General features: G+C 35.4%; 1 protein-coding gene across 1 annotated transcript in view; it reads left to right on the top strand.

Annotated features, from left to right (window-relative positions):
- Window positions 1-21,550, top strand: part of LOC138329883 (neuropilin and tolloid-like protein 1) — a 129,756-nt gene that overhangs the window by 100,265 nt on the left and 7,941 nt on the right. Inside the window, exons 4-7 of the mRNA XM_069277176.1 lie at window positions 531-717; window positions 14,741-14,931; window positions 16,887-17,075; window positions 20,626-20,770. Coding sequence (XP_069133277.1) covers window positions 531-717; window positions 14,741-14,931; window positions 16,887-17,075; window positions 20,626-20,770 — 712 coding nt within the window. The remainder of the gene's footprint in view (window positions 1-530; window positions 718-14,740; window positions 14,932-16,886; window positions 17,076-20,625; window positions 20,771-21,550) is intronic.

Genomic DNA, 21,550 nt, shown 5'->3' with positions numbered 1-21,550 from the left:
CTTTACATTTGGTTACAATTTTATGATGAAATCCCAAGGGATCATGGATGGAACTGCCATTTAACACCCCTTTTCTGTGATCGCTGGCACGGCAATTGTGATGTCACAATGATAATGATGTACGTCATAATAAGCTCTTGAAGTTCATAGACTATATGAATGCAAATTGGGCTTGGTAAGGTTACATAGTGGGACTGCAGTGAAAATGTAAATATAGAAGCTTGGTATTATGTTTTATGAGACAATAGCTATTTTTGATTTTTAGACCAGGATTTGTATGCAGTACTATAGTGTCAAAGTTATAAAAGACTTTACAAGGTTGTAAATAATTGCTTTTACAAGTAAATAATTGCTTGTCTATACACAAAGCCCATTTTTAGAGCAACATCAAATGACTGAAAAATGATGATCAATTTTAAAAGGGAGCTTACTCTGCATTATGACAGATTACAATGGTAATGACTTATGCAGCTTTAAATAGTAAGTTTAAGGTTAAGTGACTTTAATATTATTTCGCTTCTAATTTACAGATAAGGCAGCCAACTGTGATCACAAGTTCTCCTTTAAGATGCAACAGAAGGGAACCTTCATGTCCCCCGGCTTCCCCAATAAGTACCCTCAGGAGGTGGAGTGTAGCTACTTCTTCCATGCCACCCCGGAGGGCCGTATAAAGATCAGTTTTGACTACTTCAACCTGGAGGTGCGTTCAGATAAGGGGTATGTACAACTACAGGCTATCCTTTTTAACAGTTAGCTTAATATACTCTAGTTCAAGACAAAGTGTTTGAAAGATAATGTGATTTAATGTGTTACATATTGGTATCACCTTTGGCATCAATGGCAGTAAATTGGCAAAGGCATTGTTATTATAGCTTTGGTTTCCTAATTGTTCCTTTCCTCCAACTTCATGCAGATTTTCCTTTTGAAAAATGCTTGTTCAGCAAATTTATGAATGAATTTATGAACTTGACCTTCATTCAAGGTTGAGTCCCTGGGATCAATTAAATGTTTATAAAAATTATTTGCCTTATGAAATAAACGCAGGTATCTGATATTTTGTGAAGCTATATAGAACCAAATATTATGAGAAGAACAAACAGATAAGGCAGCCAACTGTGATCACAAGTTCTCCTTTAAGATGCAACAGAAGGGAACCTTCATGTCCCCCGGCTTCCCCAATAAGTACCCTCAGGAGTGGAGTGTAGCTACTTCTTCCATGCCACCCCGGAGGGCCGTATAAAGATCAGTTTTGACTACTTCAACCTGGAGGTGCGTTCAGATAAGGGGTATGTACAACTACAGGCTATCCTTTTTAACAGTTAGGCTTAATATACTCTAGTTCAAGACAAAGTGTTTGAAAGATAATGTGATTTAATGTGTTACATATTGGTATCACCTTTGGCATCAATGGCAGTAAATTGGCAAAGGCATTGTTATTATAGCTTTGGTTTCCTAATTGTTCCTTTCCTCCAACTTCATGCAGATTTTCCTTTTGAAAAATGCTTGTTCAGCAAATTTATGAATGAATTTATGAACTTGACCTTCATTCAAGGTTGAGTCCCTGGGATCAATTAAATGTTTATAAAAATTATTTGCCTTATGAAATAAGACGCAGGTATCTGATATTTTGTGAAGCTATATAGAACCAAATATTAGAGAAGAACAAAAACAAGTTCAATTAGTAAAACTGCTGTTCTGTCGACATGGCATTAAGGAACTGGTGATGGAGTTATCAGGTTTATTGATTGGTGTAAAAGCAGAAATGATGCCGAGATCTAAAATAGCCCGACTCCTCAGTATATCAAACAGCCTACCATCAATCCACACACAGAAGGTACAGTCTCCCCTTCATAGCTCTTCCTTTAATGTCGCTTTATTCTCAAGAACACATTCCATATTAAGTCATCATAGTTGAAGATTTAACCAGGCTTTAAGGAAAATTAAACTAAAATCTGCAAATTGTGTTAGGATTATCAGACATACAGTTACTAAATAATGTTGTCCTGAAATTCAATAAAACTACAGATAATCAACCCCTAGCTAGGTAGATTGAATGTTAAGTGGCTGTTTTGTAAATTTTTCACTATGTCTATTAGCGTATTTGGGGTCAACCTCTACCTAGAGAAGAAACAAAGGTCAAATGTGGTAAGGGGTCTTATTTTGCAGACAACCCATCGGAGTACATCAATCTATAAAGTTGTTGATTCCACACAAAAATGACAGACTGAAATCTATCTCTAGATAATGTAAATTGAATTTGTAAAACTAATGATGATTGAGATATTGTATACAAATTACTGACCAATTTAACTAGCAAACATTACAGCATTGAAGTTTGAATAGAAGTGCAATATAGAAAAATTAAGTGTGAATGGGAAGATAATTTCCTGATAATGAATGACCTTTATTGACCTTGAGTTTTTACTTATCGATGAAAATTCACTTAATTTCTGAAAAAGTAACCTATTTTTGTTGAGCTCCAATCTGCAGGAAAGTATAACCTTTTTATTTGAACTCCAATCTGCAGGAAAGTATAACCTTTTTATTTGAGCTCCAATCTGCAGGAAAGTATAACCTTTTTATTTGAGCTCCAATCTGCAGGAAAGTATAACCTTTTTATTTGAGCTCCAATCTGCAGGAAAGTATAACCTTTTTATTTGAGCTCCAATCTGTAGGAAAGTATAACCTTTTTATTTGAGCTCCAATCTGCAGAAAATACTTTTTTTGTTTGAGTAGTATCCAGCTGCACCAATTTACAGAACATATCCTTTTTGAACTTGGTCATACATAAAAGAGATGTGCTCTGGTCTTTGTATAGCTGTAATAAGTGTTTGATATAAAAGTTTGAGTTGATTGCTGAGGGTCTCTTGAATCCCCGCCATCCTTTCACAGAGTTCTCATGAGGACTATATATACATACAAGTTAGTGTGGGTGTGTGGGATACAGAGTTTGATGGGGCAGGCTAATATGTGTGTGAGAGTTCACAGAGCACCCTATGGACACAAAGCTAGGATGCAGCACTGTATACAACAGAAAGTGTACCCTGATGTAAAGGACGGTAGACATTTAACAATCAGATATAAAGCATTCACTGCTTCAACTGAAAGGTACTTTTGCTTCTGTTGTAGCCTAGCTGCCCTGTATTGTTAGTTATTAAGCATTAAGGTGCATTGTTATCTGGACTGGAAAATGATTCAAACAATTCAATAAAACACCATGTTTTAGGATTGTTTATGGTTTTGTGGGGGAGGGGTAATATATGTTAATTACTGGAACTTGATCGGTGAAAAATGATGCACAGAGGAGACTATTGCAAAACTTGATGTTGATGTTTGCTTCCTTAAGCAATGAAAAGCTATAAGCATGTCCACCAAGATGTGGCAGTGATATGATCTTATTTCTCAGCCAATTTGAATGTCTAGAGTACAACTTTGAATGTTCTGTCCCTGTGGATCTGGACCATAGCATTAGATGTATACAATCAATATTTGTATCTTTCTGGTCATGGAAGCTTGCTACTATAAACAAATTAGGGACTTGGTAGCTTTAGTAGTCTGCTCGGGGTACTAAGTAAATCCTATAATAAAGTATATATAGTCTCCATCTGATAGGGAGGTCGCAGCACTAACCTAGCTTTACTGTTCTGTCAGCTGTAAATAAAATTCTCTCTATAAATCTATATGTAGTTATTTAGTCTTGAACCCTGACGTTTCAAATAGATTTCCTGGAAATTCTCTTGGAGTATAAAATTATGGAAACATTTCCAACAATTTCAGCCATATGGCAGTGCTATAGCTATCATAAGGATCATTACCATATAGCCATACTTCCATATCCATTTTACTGTTCTGTACAAGTATTCATAGAGGTATGAAGAAAAAGAATCAGCCAATTAGAAAGCCGGATTTAGTATAAAAGCAACAAAATAAGTATTGTAATTAAACAATCACCTTAATATCAATTAATTAGACTTCTTTTTTACATGGCGTGATACAGTTGTGAATGTTGAAAACAATAAGAAAACAGCAAAACTCCTATAAACATAAAACCTTACTTATTAAGTGTGATTTCATGAAATTAACATAAACATCTAATAAAAATCTTGTGAAAATATTCGCTCGCTAAAACAAAATCTGCTTGCTCGCTCCTGATTTAAAAATTCCACAATACAAAGATCAAGAAATCAAATTCGAATGACCTTATAGGAATATGCAAAAGATTAGTGATTGACATGTGTACTCTTAAAGCTTTGATTCCTGTAGACAACAACAAATGGTGTCTTTATTGGTCAGAGGTAACGGTTTTGAATTTTACTTAATTGGATGGTCATTGGAACCATGCAGTGACCTCCTGACCCCAGTTTCACAAATATTCCTTGACTTAAGGAAAATACTTACATTAAATTCAAATTCTCAGTAGGAAAACATTAAAGAAGTAAAGAATAAAACCTTGAAACTTAACTTCTGCTATGCTTTCCTAAATTTTGAGTTAAATGATTAATCTTTAAGGTAATTAAGTAATATCAAATTGGGTGCTATAGCTGTTTTCAGAGCAAACACTTCTACCTTTTACACAAATTGAAATCTCTCTCTAACTTGAGAAAGTTAGGCCTACTCAATGACCATATTTAATTTCTCGCCGCTTTTCAAGAATTCATTATTATAACATCAAGCTCTGGTTTTATATTGCTGCATTGTGCTGATTGAATGGATCTTTAATGTCATTTTATTTTTTGTGCCTCTTGATGTAAAAATCTATTCCACGAAGGCATGACAGATGAAACTTGTGGTAATGTTCTATTCTGTTGCTGTTTTCCAGTTGAAGGGCTAATGAGAACTCTGGATTACGTGGTGCTAATCTGATGGGTCTTGAAAAAAACATTGCATGGAACGGAGGCCCTGAAGACTAAATAAAATCTTAATGTCAAATATGAAGCCCGATGAAAGTCAGTTTTAGATCAGGCTTATAAGAGAGTTAGCAGGAATTCCTTTACTAGTAATTTTATAAATGTTCAAGCTTCATATCAAAGTCAGTTTCTATCTGGAGATAATGTGTCACATATAAGACCATGTCTCCTTCAATCACCTAATGTATTATACAGACTGTTTTATCCCATATGCTTCATTGGGGGATTCTATTTTTTTCTGCAAATGTTTTTATTTTACCAAAGTAACAGCTGATCCTAAAATGTAACAATAACAACAAACTAATGACTTTGTCATTAACACCATAACCGTGGCAAATATAGGGTTATATTCTTACAATGATAATGACCAAACTGATGGCTTTGTCATATACCACAATAGTGGCAAACTTAGGGTTAAACCCTAACAATGATAATGACAAACTGATGGCTTTGTCATGTACCACAATAGTGGCAAACTTAGGGTTAAACCCTAACAATGATAATGACAAACTGATGGCTTTGTCATGTACCACAATAGTGGCAAACTTAGGGTTAAACCCTAACAATGATAATGACAAACTGATGGCTTTGTCATGTACCACAATAGTGGCAAACTTAGGGTTAAACCCTAACAATGATAATGACAAACTGATGGCTTTGTCATGTACTACAATAGCGGCAAACTTAGGGTTAAACCCTAACAATGATAATGACAAACTGATGGCTTTGTCATGTACCACAATAGTGGCAAACTTAGGGTTAAACCCTAACAATGATAATGACAAACTGATGGCTTTGTCATGTACCACAATAGTGGCAAACTTAGGGTTAAACCCTAACAATGATAATGACAAACTGATGGCTTTGTCATGTACCACAATAGTGGCAAACTTAGGGTTAAACCCTAACAATGATAATGACAAACTGATGGCTTTGTCATGTACCACAATAGTGGCAAACTTAGGGTTAAACCCTAACAATGATAATGACAAACTGATGGCTTTGTCATGTACCACAATAGTGGCAAACTTAGGGTTAAACCCTAACAATGATAATGACAAACTGATGGCTTTGTCATGTACCACAATAGTGGCAAACTTAGGGTTAAACCCTAACAATGATAATGACAAACTGATGGCTTTGTCATGTACCACAATAGTGGCAAACTTAGGGTTAAACCCTAACAATGATAATGACAAACTGATGGCTTTGTCATGTACCACAATAGTGGCAAACTTAAGGTTAAACCCTAACAATGATAATGACAAACTGATGGCTTTGTCATGTACCACAATAGTGGCAAACTTAGGGTTAAACCCTAACAATGATAATGACAAACTGATGGCTTTGTCATGTACCACAATAGTGGCAAACTTAGGGTTAAACCCTAACAATGATAATGACAAACTGATGGCTTTGTCATGTACCACAATAGTGGCAAACTTAGGGTTAAACCCTAACAATGATAATGACAAACTGATGGCTTTGTCATGTACCACAATAGTGGCAAACTTAGGGTTAAACCCTAACAATGATAATGACAAACTGATGGCTTTGTCATGTACCACAATAGTGGCAAACTTAGGGTTAAACCCTAACAATGATAATGACAAACTGATGGCTTTGTCATGTACCACAATAGTGGCAAACTTAGGGTTAAACCCTAACAATGATAATGACAAACTGATGGCTTTGTCATGTACCACAATAGTGGCAAACTTAGGGTTAAACCCTAACAATGATAATGACAAACTGATGGCTTTGTCATGTACCACAATAGTGGCAAACTTAGGGTTAAACCCTAACAATGATAATGACAAACTGATGGCTTTGTCATGTACCACAATAGTGGCAAACTTAAGGTTAAACCCTAACAATGATAATGACAAACTGATGGCTTTGTCATGTACCACAATAGTGGCAAACTTAGGGTTAAACCCTAACAATGATAATGACAAACTGATGGCTTTGTCATGTACCACAATAGTGGCAAACTTAAGGTTAAACCCTAACAATGATAATGACAAACTGATGGCTTTGTCATGTACCACAATAGTGGCAAACTTAATGTTAAACCCTAACAATGATAATGACAAACTGATGGCTTTGTCATGTACCACAATAGTGGCAAACTTAGGGTTAAACCCTAACAATGATAATGACAAACTGATGGCTTTGTCATGTACCACAATAGTGGCAAACTTAGGGTTAAACCCTAACAATGATAATGACAAACTGATGGCTTTGTCATGTACACAATAGTGCAAACTAGGAAACCCTAACAATGATAATGACAAACTATGGCTTTGTCATGTACCACAATAGTGGCAAACTTAGGATTTAACCCTAACAATGATAATGACAAACTGATGGCTTTGTCATGTACCACAATAGTGGCAAACTTAGGGTTAAACCCTAACAATGATATAATGACAAACTGATGGCTTTGTCATGTACCACAATAGTGGCAAACTTAAGGTTAAACCCTAACAATGATAATGACAAACTGATGGCTTTGTCATGTACCACAATAGTGGCAAACTTAAGGTTAAACCCTAACAATGATAATGACAAACTGATGGCTTTGTCATGTACCACAATAGTGGCAAACTTAGGGTTAAACCCTAACAATGATAATGACAAACTGATGGCTTTGTCATGTACCACAATAGTGGCAAACTTAGGGTTAAACCCTAACAATGATAATGACAAACTGATGGCTTTGTCATGTACCACAATAGTGGCAAACTTAAGGTTAAACCCTAACAATGATAATGACAAACTGATGGCTTTGTCATGTACCACAATAGTGGCAAACTTAGGGTTAAACCCTAACAATGATAATGACAAACTGATGGCTTTGTCATGTACCACAATAGTGGCAAACTTAAGGTTAAACCCTAACAATGATAATGACAAACTGATGGCTTTGTCATGTACCACAATAGTGGCAAACTTAGGGTTAAACCCTAACAATGATAATGACAAACTGATGGCTTTGTCATGTACCACAATAGTGGCAAACTTAGGGTTAAACCCTAACAATGATAATGACAAACTGATGGCTTTGTCATGTACCACAATAGTGGCAAACTTAGGGTTAAACCCTAACAATGATAATGACAAACTGATGGCTTTGTCATGTACCACAATAGTGGCAAACTTAAGGTTAAACCCTAACAATGATAATGACAAACTGATGGCTTTGTCATGTACCACAATAGTGGCAAACTTAGGGTTAAACCCTAACAATGATAATGACAAACTGATGGCTTTGTCATGTACCACAATAGTGGCAAACTTAAGGTTAAACCCTAACAATGATAATGACAAACTGATGGCTTTGTCATGTACCACAATAGTGGCAAACTTAGGGTTAAACCCTAACAATGATAATGACCGATCTGATGGCTTTGTCATGTACCACAATAGTGGCAAACTTAAGGTTAAACCCTAACAATGATAATGACAAACTGATGGCTTTGTCATGTACCACAATAGTGGCAAACTTAAGGTTAAACCCTAACAATGATAATGACAAACTGATGGCTTTGTCATGTACCACAATAGTGGCAAACTTAAGGTTAAACCCTAACAATGATAATGACAAACTGATGGCTTTGTCATGTACCACAATAGTGGCAAACTTAAGGTTAAACCCTAACAATGATAATGACAAACTGATGGCTTTGTCATGTACCACAATAGTGGCAAACTTAAGGTTAAACCCTAACAATGATAATGACAAACTGATGGCTTTGTCATGTACCACAATAGTGGCAAACTTAGGGTTAAACCCTAACAATGATAATGACAAACTGATGGCTTTGTCGTGTACCACAATAGTGGCAAACTTAAGGTTAAACCCTAAGAATCATGGAGTTAAATTGTCTTATAATGAAGAGTCTGATTAATCATTAATTCACAACAATGATGAGCTACCTTATGTATTAGTAGTCTTATCATATAATTAGAATGTGATGAACAGTATTATTTTGATGTGGATTTACTTATGTATATATATTGTAAATTTGGGTAAAAAGTAATTATTATCTAATTTGTATTCAACTTCTGCAAACGTTTTTTTTATTACAAAAGTCAAACTTTAACACTAGTTAAAACATCAAAGTATACATTGTTAATTAAAAAATGAAGGTTATATAATTTTTATTTCAAGAAAACGAAAAGTCAAGATTTGTCGTTGCTAAGCTGACATTGTCTTTGATTACAAATGTTGCATTGAGAACACAAAACATGAAAATGAAAAAATGCAGATGTAAAATAAGGACAGTTTGAGCATTTTGTTTATTTTATAAGCTACCTGTTATATAAACTGTTTGCAGATTTTTTTATTCTGATAAGAACATAATTAAATACCATCAGGCACAATGTACTCTCTTTAGAACTCAATACCAGATACAGATGCCTTGTGTTTTGGTACTAAGCTCTTTTTTTTTTTACTTTGAATGTGTATTGAAAACCACTTGATAATACACACAGAATTTGCATATTGTAATACCTATTTTATTGACTGCAGTATGTATAAGGGTTTGTTAATATTCTTCTCTAGGGACTCTGGCTCCACTGGAACAATGGCAAAAGACATTTAGACTACAACTCACAACCACAAAGAGATCTATAAACAAAATGGAATTTTCTGAGGCAGGAATTTCCATTTGAAATTGTGAAGACTTGAATGATGGTAAAATGCAAACATGTATGACCATATATGTACTTATGCTAGTTAATGGTGAAAGAAGAGTATCATTTATAATTGGTTTGCATTTATGTAAGGTTCCCATTGCCTGCAAGAAAGAGTTTGTTTTGTTAATATTTTGGGTCCCATTCACTATGGAAGGTCAATGAATTGGTTTAAACAAATTTCAAATGGAGTTCATCGACCTGCAGCCAGTTGGCATCCATGGACCTTGAACACACCAGCATCAGGAGGTTGATGACTATGGTGGTAGTAGCTAGAAGGTCACCTTAACAACTCAAGAATGATGGACGTTTTTTGGGCACTCTGTACTCTACAACATAATTAAAACAACTTTCCATAAAATTTTGACATCCTCCACAATAAAAGCTGACATTCTATATCTTCATCAAAACAGATAGTCTGAAAACCTCAGACAGTGTAGAGAAAAATGGTGCAATAAATCATGTCTTCTGACCAAATAGAAATGTCAGCTAACTTAACCTAATTAATTAGCAAATTTTATCCCTTGACTAAACATCTGTATCTTTAATAAGTGCTTAGTAATTACAATAAGTAATAGCATTCTTTTATCAAATAATTGAGATCAAATCAGCCTCACATGTATACACATGAGCTTATGTAAGCTTCTGTTTGGTTACTGGGTTATGTCATATTGACACCTCAACCTTCATTTAGCCAGAAGTTAGTGTTTGGAAGTCCTGGGTTCGAATTCTGGTCTGGCCGCCACATTTTCTCCTATATACCATTGATTGTGCCCCTTGATTACAAATGTGTTTTGTGGTACAGAGATGTTTATACCAAGGGCTGATTTTCCCTTGATGATGCATGCCTTAAAAGTGATGCATTTATGCCATAATTTATGTCCCTTGATTATAAGATGCTGTTAATTATTGCGAGACATGTATAAAATTGGTTATGTCCCTTGACAATAAAATACATTTTGTGATGCTTTAAGACATGGGTAATGTCCCCTGATAAAATCCGTCCAAAAGTGTTATCCAGACATTAGTTAATTAGCCCATTCATGCTATACAGACATTTGGTGAGTGGGAGAAGTCCCATGGCCAAACCTACTGTTAACTGCATCCTTCTCAGAGTGGCATGTTCTTTAATCTAATAGATTCAGTCAGCCAGTCATGTGTTTATGAGCTTATAATCAATGTCTCTCTAGTCCACGCTGGAGGAAATACTACAAAACATGTGTCCAGCAAGTCAAGTAAAAAATAGATGTGGAAAACATCAGACTGATGTAATAGGGTGCAGGATTTATAATAAATTCAATACCTGCCTCTGCCAGGGATCAAACTCGGGACCTCTGGATTACTAGTCTGACGTTCAACTAATCGAGCTAAAGAGAAGTTCTCTCTAGCCGAGCGATATATTGCAGCTAGTATTGACCGGGGTTAGATACTCCCCCTCCATGAATCAACTTTTCCTTGATTTTTTTAGGGATCGCAACGATTCCTTCACAGGTATCGTGAAGTGTCTTTCCCCAGTCCCTACATGGGTGCCAATGTAACAGGTAAAGGATTTACAATAAATTTAATACCTGCCTCTGCTAGGGATCAAACTCAGGACCTCTGGATTACTAGCCTGACGCTCAACCAATTGAGTTAAAGAGAAGTTTTCTCTAGACGAGTGATATATTTCCATCATCCACCCCCCCACTCCACTCCCCACCCAACCCTTTTTTAAGGGAGAAAAAAAAAAGATTTAAATAATACTGAGTTGGGAGACCCATTAAGGGCCTGATTGAAGTTTGATGGTTTTTCTGTTTTCCAGTTTTTCTCAACCTTTCTTTCTTATATTTCTTAATGACTCCATATATACAAAAGGGAATGTCATTAGTGATATGTTTATTTTTCTTTTAAGTCTGAAATTTGTTTGGGACAATTCCCTTTGTCCAAATATAAACATGTTTTTTGGGACGATTGTGTCCAAATACAAACATGTTTGTGTGGGACGATTGTGTCCAAATATAAACATGTTTGTGTGGAACAATTGTTTTCAAATATAAACATGTTTGTGTGGGACGATTGTGTCCAAATATAAACATGTTTGTTGGGATGATTGTGTCCAAATATAAACATGTTTGTTGGGACAATTGTGTCCAAATATAAACATGTTTGTGTGGGACAATTGTGTCCAAATATAAACATGTTTGTGTGGGACAATTGTATCCAAATATAAACATGTTTGTTTGGACGATTATGTCCAAATATAAACATGTTTTTTCTCGGGCAATATTTATATAAACCAACACAATTTGCTGCTAATGTGCGGTGTAGAATAGACAGCCATGGTGACGTTGTGTGACAGGTTGGAGAGAATCGGGTGTGGAGACATCTCATCGGAGACACATTGATCTCGAGGACAGTGTCTATAATCAGAAACTGGACACTCACGTGTCTGTCACGGGACTCGAATTAGCACCAGCTAAGTTTGTTTAAATAAAGATGGATGCCGATTTACAACGATTTTATTACATTCTTGGAAATATTTTCACCTCTGGATGATGAAGCAAAAAAAGCATGGTGTTAATATTTATCAGGGGCTTTAATGTGTCGGTCAGTGTTGTTCATTGACCGATGGCACTAACTGGCCATACTCCTGGGAGTTGATCACTCTTGCTTACAGCTAGACTACAGTAATATGATCTAGCTCTGTTCTACAGTTCTGTATTAGTTTTGTCTGTAATCTTGTCAGGAAGGGTTCTCTTACTCTGTAAGGATTCATTTTCTCCTGACTTGAGACTTTTTCATGGATAATAATAGTAAGACAATTTGTCATTAGATTATCCAGTCTAAGTGTATAAACATCTCTAGGTCACGTGGCTATCCACTAAATGTATTAATATCTTGTGAAATTCATTGTCTTTTATATTTGTTTCTAAAATGAAAAATACTTGTCGGAATTTGTTTTAAGCTTTATAATTTATCAAAAAACCCTATTAAGGGACATGTATTGGATTTAATAGAAGGTTGGCCAGCAAGTCAGCAGCATTCTAAAACACATTTATTATAATGAAGAATTCTGTTGGGAGAAGAAACTGATGGTATTGTATCGCTTCTTAATTTGAGAAAAATGCACTATTTCTCTTAAAAAGATGACATATTTTCCCCACAAATAAATCATATAACAATTAAATGCGCGCCTGTCTTCAAGAGCAGATTACATCGAAATGCGTAAAGGCATAAGATGTGCAGTGACAGAAACTTTCAAATGGTATTTAGCAATGATAGTCCATTTAGGAATGCATAAAAATTGAAGAATATGGCTACTTATCTGATTCTGATCATTTCCAAGCTGACATCTTTGTTATGTATGTTTCTGTTACGCAATGATAGGGAACCTCCTCCTTCAGCGTTCACCATTGTATCCTGTTGTGTTTCTAACACAATCTCCAATGATGGAAAAAACTCCTCTTGTTGCACTGTTAAAAATGTGTTAACTTGACAAAAAGGTGTAACATTAGAGAAACTTCTTCTTGTGAAAAAATCAATATTTTTGAACCAAGTAAAAGTACAGGTTTATTAGTGACTGAGCAACATTGTGATAATGGATGGCCGAAGGTCTGGTGTAGGTGCATTTGGTTCTCGGAAAATACTGCATTAACTTCAAAATAATTGTATTGTACTAAAAAACTGCATGATAAATCAACGCGTTATCTGATTCTCACTCTTAATTATTGAATGTCAATTATGCATTTATTTTTATTAGTGATATTAGTATTATTCCATCTATCAATGTCAGATGATGATATGGTCATACGATTTCAATTACACCTCTTAATTTCCTCATGCAGAAAAAGATAAGTTGTAAAGTGATCTAAGAATTACAATTACAGCTAGCAACAAAACCTCTGGTATGAACTGTCAAAAATAGGGGCACATGCTAGTGCACAAAGTGTTAGAACCCATTAAAACTCTTCTAGCCAATTTCCGAAGCATTTCTCAAGTCCTTGACAAGAATTAAGGTTTGTCGGCTGACTTTGACATGATCGGCGATGTGGACAATATGGCTGCCAGTCATTTGGAATGCATGCTGGGAGGACTGGTCTCAAAGCTGACAGTAGCAGCCTGAGCACATGTAGAGTTCTGTCAATACCTATATCTTACTTATATTACAGCTTTAATGTATTGTCTTTTCCAGGAATTTTACTTTCATGGCAGGGTATATGCTGTAGAAATTATAAGTATCCAAGTACAAAAACTTATTGAAAATGTGAAAAACAGGGGAAAAGTATCGCTGCCATTTAGTGCGCCCATACAAGAATCAAACAGTTCTTAAGAGCCATATTTATACCTGTCCAATAAAGTGGATGCAGAATACAATTTGCAATATATGTTTATCTTTTTAGGACTATAACGTCTGCTTAAAGAAATATGGTATGTGTGTCTGTTGGGCATTGAAATTTTTTAATCCAACTGTAATGGTGTGTTCTGTAAAATTTATTGTTGTGATATATACAGATGGTATGTCTGGAATGGTTGATAGAAGGCCTGATATATAGATAGACAGCTATATTGAACTCAATAAGTACCTATGTCGCTATAAGCGTTCTCTCTCCAACATGATTGTGTCGTAAATGCACATTGTACTTTGACTAAGGTCTAATTTAAATATACAAAGTGGAGTACAATACGTTTTGCAATTAACATGATTGAAAGGCTTATGATTTTGCAACTACATGTAGAGGAACAGTGGATAATATGTAACCAATAAACCGTTCAGATTTGCAAAGTTCCGGAATTTCAGTTAGTTACTTTTTACTTAATCAAAAATCAAATCCTGTTCCGTGCCATTTTGTCTGGATTGTGAGTTGTCCATTCTGTTCTAGGTCCACTAAAACATAGAGGTCTTACCTTCTTGATGTCTGATATTGTAGTTCATTAATGTTCTTTGTCGAACATATCTAATTACAGTGTATATTAAGAACCTGTTGTGCTGTACATTGTAAAACAAACTGTGTTGTATATAGTTATACATTATTTTCACTATTTGTTTTGTTGTCTTACTGTTTTGTTGTACATAGTTATACATTATTTTCACTATTTGTTTTGTTGTCTTACTGTTTTGTTGTATATTAATGTAGAACTGTCTGCTTTTGTAGATGCCAGTTTGATTTCATAGAGATCCACTATGTCAATGATGAGGGCTTCAAATCAGAGGTGGGCAGGTTTTGTGGCAGTGATACACCTGAAGAGTTTGTGTCACTCCAGCCGAAAATGGAAATTGTGTTCAAGTCTGATTCTACCAAGGAACAAAACGGTTTTATTGCACACTATGAGTTTCTTGGCGATAGTAAGTATGCATAAAGTACAGCTGGTTTTCTATCAAATTCCTTTAAAATGGAGAACACAATATGTCTACATCTGTCACCTTTATCAGAAAAATCAAATGGGGAATAGTGTTGTAGATGGTCTTTGCCTTTACAAGTCGGTTAATGCTTATATTCTGCACTCTAGTGATAGAGAAAGGCGAGAGTAGTCCTGAGAAAAAAGCATAATCCTATATGGTCATTGCCTTTACCTGGAATGTTCCCCACAAAGGCTTCAATCTCCTAATCTAAAGGTTGATGACTGTATGGTAGAAAAAAAAAGAAAATATGTTTGTCCCTACCTAGGCCTATAAAGTAATTGATTTGGGGGAAAAATAGCTAATTGTAGATTGATATTGGATGAGTGCAGATTTACAAGTAACAAACATATGCATCCAGAGAAAGAAAAGATTAAATTTACAGTGTACTGTTTATCAGTGTGGATATCAACAGAAACTAGTTTTGATTAAGGAACGTCTACCAAAATTGTTTGTTAACGATGTAATTTAACGGCTGTCCGTGTAAGTCTTTTTCTGCTTGGGTGGGTAATTGTTGTTTCAATGAAATCCTTACTGACCTCCATTTTGTAAATGGCTTTTGGATGTTGATCGTCCGGAGAAAAGATGTGGGGCGAGATAAATTGATGCGATCAATGACTTGGCTCTCAACGCACTCATTCTGACCGATTGACCACTATATCCAGGGGTCTAACTTAGCCTGGTATATATTGACCACAACCCATATTTAAGCACTATGGCGAACATATAACAAACTTTCAACCTCTGACTGGGTTTGTCTTTCTCTTAGAAGAACACACATAATACTTCTTTGAGTTTGGAGATTTATAGAGGAACACCATTTGTATCATATTGCATGCAGTGCATCTTTAAGGATCTAACTATACATACAATTAGAGGTCAGATTCTGGCAACCTTTAGGTTTGTCCAACCAGAATCTTGAAGATTATTAAGATTATTTGCAGAGTATGATGATTCGTTTTCATGCCTCTTGTCTCTCCCCCCTCCTCTCAAATTGCATAAATGTGGTAACATGCTGTTGACAAAATGTTGTTTTCAGTTGATGTAAAATACTCATTTGCATTACTCTCGGGTAAGTGCAGAAAGCATAATGGTCACTGATATGTGACCTCTAAAGGAATGTTGTCAGATCTCTATAAAATTGAGTGAGAAGAAGGGCCTGTGTTTCATTCAGACTGCATTGGAGCAATCCAAAACTCTGATATTGATCTCTGAACTCTAGCCAAAATTCTAAATTACAAGTCTCTGACCACTACACTAGAACGGTTCACAGACGCTCTTAGTCATAGTAACTAGATTTTTGAAGTTTCAAACTAAATGGACCTATATATAACTAGATGGCTGCTCTATTTTCGATTCTGAACAGGCTATGGACTTTGACTATTGCTTCAGATTGGCAGCCATTCGGCCCTTTAACCATGGGATGTGGACCCAGCTATTTAACCCTTTATATAACCTTGTTTCAGATTGGCAGCCATCCGGCTCTTCAACCATGGGATGTGCATGGACCCAACTATTTAACCCTATATATAAACTTGTTTCAGATTGGCAGCCATTCGGCCCCTCAACCATAGGATGTGGACCGGGCTATTTAACCCTTTATATAACATTGTTTCAGATTGGCAGCCATTCGGCCCCTCAACCATAGGATGTGGACCCAACTATTTAACCCTTTATATAACATTGTTTCAGATTGGCAGCCATTCGGCCCTTCAACCATAGGATGTGGACCCGCTATTTAACCCTTTATATAACATTGTTTTAGATTGGCAGCCATTCGGCCCTTCAACCATAGGATGTGGACCCTTAACCCTTTATATAACATTGTTTCAGATTGGCAGCCATTCGGCCCTTCAACCATAGGATTTGGACCCTTAACCCTTTATATAACCTTGTTTCAGATTGGCAGCCATTTGGCCCCTCAACCATAGGATGTGGACCTGGCTATCTAACAGGAAGTGGAGGACTCATCCTTTCACCACACTATCCTGCACTTTTTCCGACTCTGAGTCGCTGCTCATGGATCATCAAGGTGAAGGACACCCAGAAGATCTTGCTCCAGATCGTCGACATGGAGATCTCCAGTAGTAGTAGGTTCACTTGTGTTGTTATTTTCTTTCGACAGATTATTTTACTTTGCATAATGCTTCATCAATGTTAGCTGTTGTTGATCCAACAACAGGCTGACAAGAGCTACTAGGGATTTAATATACTAATACAAAAATGCATACTGATAAATCCCTAAATCCCAATACCTTTTTACAGAGGGCCGCTATGTAACCATGAAAGCTTTCCTAATTCAGTTGGTTACGTCACAAACTCATAACTGCCAAACACTTCAAAGATGGCTGTTAGAAAGGATATTATTCGCCTTGACAATAACTACATTCAGTAATTGAAATAATAGTATAAGCATTGCACTCCTTTCAGATGGCAGTTATGAATGATGAACCACAGTAATATGGATGATGAAAGCCAACTGGACCATCCTATAGACAAAGCAAACATAAAGTGCTCAAGTGCAAATTGACTTTTGTTTAGTTGGCATTGATCGTTCCATGACCATGTAACTAACCACTCAAAAGCAGTTCAACTTTTAAAAAGATGATGACATCATAACATTGATATAATTTACTTGTAGATTAAAATGAAATGAAATGAAAAGTGTATATACACATAAGGATTACAGCACATGTTGCTTAAATGTAATGTGATACAATAGCATCTATATTTATCTTAGTGACAAAATAGCTAATTGTTGCCATGGTAACAAAAAACTTAATGTAACTAAAGTGCTTCTGCATTGCTGAAGTAAGGCTTTTTATGTAAACCATATATATTGCAATAGTACATTGTGTATAGGGAACTTATGCTATTGTTAACTGTAATTGTTGCATGTGGTGCCTGAATTTGTCTCAAAGTGACTACAAATTTAGTATCTGCTGGTAATAAGAGTCTTTGTTGTATTTCAGCATATCCATTTAGTAAGTGTACTGAATCTGACTCTTTAAAACTTCTGTCACTTTGAAATGTTGGGAAAGTGTGTTGATTATAAGCTTCTGAGTTCTAATATGCGTATCGCTTATGCCGAAACGCATGCTGCCATACGCCTATTGCATGTATGTGTCATTTCATTAATACATGGCGTATGTTACAGTGTCGAAATCTAAACCTCATGATTGGGGAATACATTACTGTGTGAATCCAATTAAATGAACCACATATAGTCGCCTTGCTTTAAAGACACTATCAGCTTCTTCTGGTCTTTTCATTTTGGTACCTGACATTTTATGTTTGGGACATTGGTGGCTAATGCCTTTTCTGGTTTTGGCGTTTGTGTGTATTTTTAGAAATTTTTAGTCAATTTAAAAAAGAAAATGTTCTATTTGAAGATATGTGACGTGAGGATTCTTGTTAAGTTCAATGTCAATGTTAGTATGTCATTGCGGTACATTAGCTGTACTTATATATAGTGCTTGAACCATCAAGACAAATTAAGAAATTACAATCTGAGAGTTACTCTGGCAATACTTATCATATATAGAAATATGTACCATTAAGAGATTGTTTATATATCTGTTTGACTTACCAATTAAGTATTGTATTGATTTTTAGAGTTTATTTTTTTAGAAAACAATACAAATTAAACAAACCTTTATGATGAATCTCAAGTTATAGTACTACCTTTATTGTTATAATTATTTGGTATTTTTTGCATGTCCTGAATAATTCTAAATTTAAAGCATGTCCATTATCAAAGATTGCTTAGAAACTGACGTTAAGATGAAAATGATTATGACAGAAATTTTTATCTGCACATAATAGAGAACTGGTCTTAAGTTTTATTTTATAATCTGGAATGTGATGATGTTCCATGATGCACTACTTGTATATTCAGTTCATTTAAAGGACAATCAAGGCTTTATAGTTTGAACTAGCTTTTATATGGTCATTTTTGTGTCGCCTGCAATACAAGTGTGACATATAGGTATCACCATGTTGGTGGTAGCTGCGGCGTCTGGAAAACGGTTTCTGTGCGATAACTTAAGTATTTATAGTCCGATTTCAACCAAACTTGGTATATTGCTTTATATCAATGAGATCTCAGAAGAGTATGATTCTGGTCAAAATCCGTCTATGCATTAGCAAGAGTTATGGGACTTGATAACTTCACTTAATTATTAACAATATTTTCGTCTGTAAATAACTATTTTTTGTGCTGCTGTGCAGACAACACATCCACTTTCATGGAATTCTTGTTTTCACTATTTTCTTACTTCATTGTATTTCCACTCTTGCAGATTTTCACAATTGCCATAATTTTGCTTTCGGATTAATAGGTACCTTTTCAAACACTGCCCAATAGGCAAATATTAAGGATTTTTCACAATTCCAGACAAAAAAATCTGATCGACCACGCTATAGTCAATTTCATTTTATCAAAATTACGTGTTAAATTAGGAATCATTTTAAAAAGTAAATTGTGTTCTTCATGATATTTTTGTGGTGTGCACCCTAAAACAAGAATCCTGAATCCTTGTTTTCACTGTCATATGTGATAAAATATTCTTTCCCAAGGTCATAAATCCTTGTCCTCGAAGGTCATGTGATAAATTATATCCTTGTTCCCAAAGTCATATATGATAAGATATCTATGATTTCAAAACTGTGTGATAAAATGTTCTCATTTGTAAAGTGATATGATGAAAAAATGTTTCTTCAATGTCAAGTGATGATATTTTTTTACAAGGTCATATGAAAATATTTTCTTTTTCTGTCAGTCATCATTTGGCATGAAGTAATGTTTTCCAATGTCATGGAATGCAATTTTCTCAGAAACTTATAATAATTTAAATAACCAATTTGATGGTTTTCAAGGATCATTTATGTGGATTAAATATATATGTCCTGGTGCCTCTGTGTGCTGATGTTCCATGGGAAATATGGTATGTCAGTATATATAGGATTTTGTCCCTTGTTCAAGAGATCATGTTTCTGAATATTATTATTTCAGCAGTCTGGAAAAATTCCTCTGAGAGAACTCAAGTGTATAATATTTCACAAACTAGAGTTTTTAGTTTTGCCTGGATGCCGGTTATTTCATGTTCTTTCAATCATAAGGGACAGAATTTTACTTCTTCAAAACCCACAAGTATATATTTTATTAGGCCATGTATGATAACGTTCCTAAGGTATAATGAATCAAAATATGATTAATTGAAACTCCAAAGAATAAGAGAAGGATAAAACTCTGCTGTCTTGACATTTTTGTAAATCATTACTCTCAAAATTAAATTAAAGTGGCTGATTTACTGTGCTGTTCACCAACATATATATCGCCGAGTTACATATGCTAGAAGTTTGATGATCCTATAATGATTTACACAACATATCAATAATGCAAGATTATATAAATGAGATTTTTGGGTACCGTTCAGTCAAAGTCACCTTGAGAGCTGTTGGGTTACATTACACCTTATTCAAGATGTGGATAGCAATAAAGAAATAAATATTTTATATTAGTACCTAACTTTGACCTAACCTTCACCGAACCTCCACCTATAAACCTTGACCTTGTGTGTCAAACTACAGGTGGTAGATAGAACCCAGTCATTGACTCTACAGATTTGTTGTTACTAGGTTCCTGTACCGATGCGTTCCTCTTGTTCTTCAATGGTTTCGCCATCCCGGGAATGTACCCAGAGGAACGGTTCTGTGACAGTCTGGAAAACGTACCAGTGCTTAAACGAGAGTTTCTATCAACCTCCTCCAGGGTTGTGATCAGGTGAGGCTCCAGATAATATCATAATCAAGTTGACTACTTGTAATTAATTATGATAATATAAAATTGATATTTCTCTTCTGGGGAATTTTCACTGTGAGAATTAAAAAAGCACTCAAATGAGGGAGCATAAATTATAAAATTCATGGTACTGCATGGTTAGAAGACCATTATAAAATATGATGGGACTTTGGTGAACATTACATGTTAGACTGACCATTATGAAATACTATGGGACTTTGGTAAAGATACATGTTAGACTGACCCTTATGAAATACTATGGGACTTGGGTAAAGACCCAGGGGGCCATGTTAGAAGATCATTATAAAATATGATGGGACTTGGGTAAAAACCCATGCTAGACTGACTATTATAAAATACTATGGGACTTTGGTAAAGATACATGTTAGACTGACCATTATAAAATACTATGGGACTTTGGTAAAGACACATATTAGACTGAACATTATAAAATACTATGGGACTTGGGTAAAGACCCATGTTAGACCGACCATTATAAAATACTATGCAACTTGGGTAATGCTAGGTTAACACTTTGTTCCCGGCAGCCACGGCAGCCCCGTTTCAGGCCACCGTGGACAAAACGTGGTGACCTCGACACCAAATATACATGTAGTTCAGGTTTTCTTCTCATTTAACACATTTTCTAATTAAAACATGTTTGAAATGACATTTTCGGCAATAATTAATTGTTTCATTTGCTCCTAAAAAGTCCAGCATCAGACTTTCATCCCTAGTAAGCCTGGGCGGACCGTGAAAAAT

The sequence above is a fragment of the Argopecten irradians genome, chromosome 1 (assembly GCF_041381155.1).
Source record: "Argopecten irradians isolate NY chromosome 1, Ai_NY, whole genome shotgun sequence".
Lineage (NCBI taxonomy): Eukaryota > Metazoa > Mollusca > Bivalvia > Pectinida > Pectinidae > Argopecten > Argopecten irradians.
Note: the sequence above shows the minus strand (reverse complement) of the source record. Positions and strands in the feature narration are given on the sequence as shown.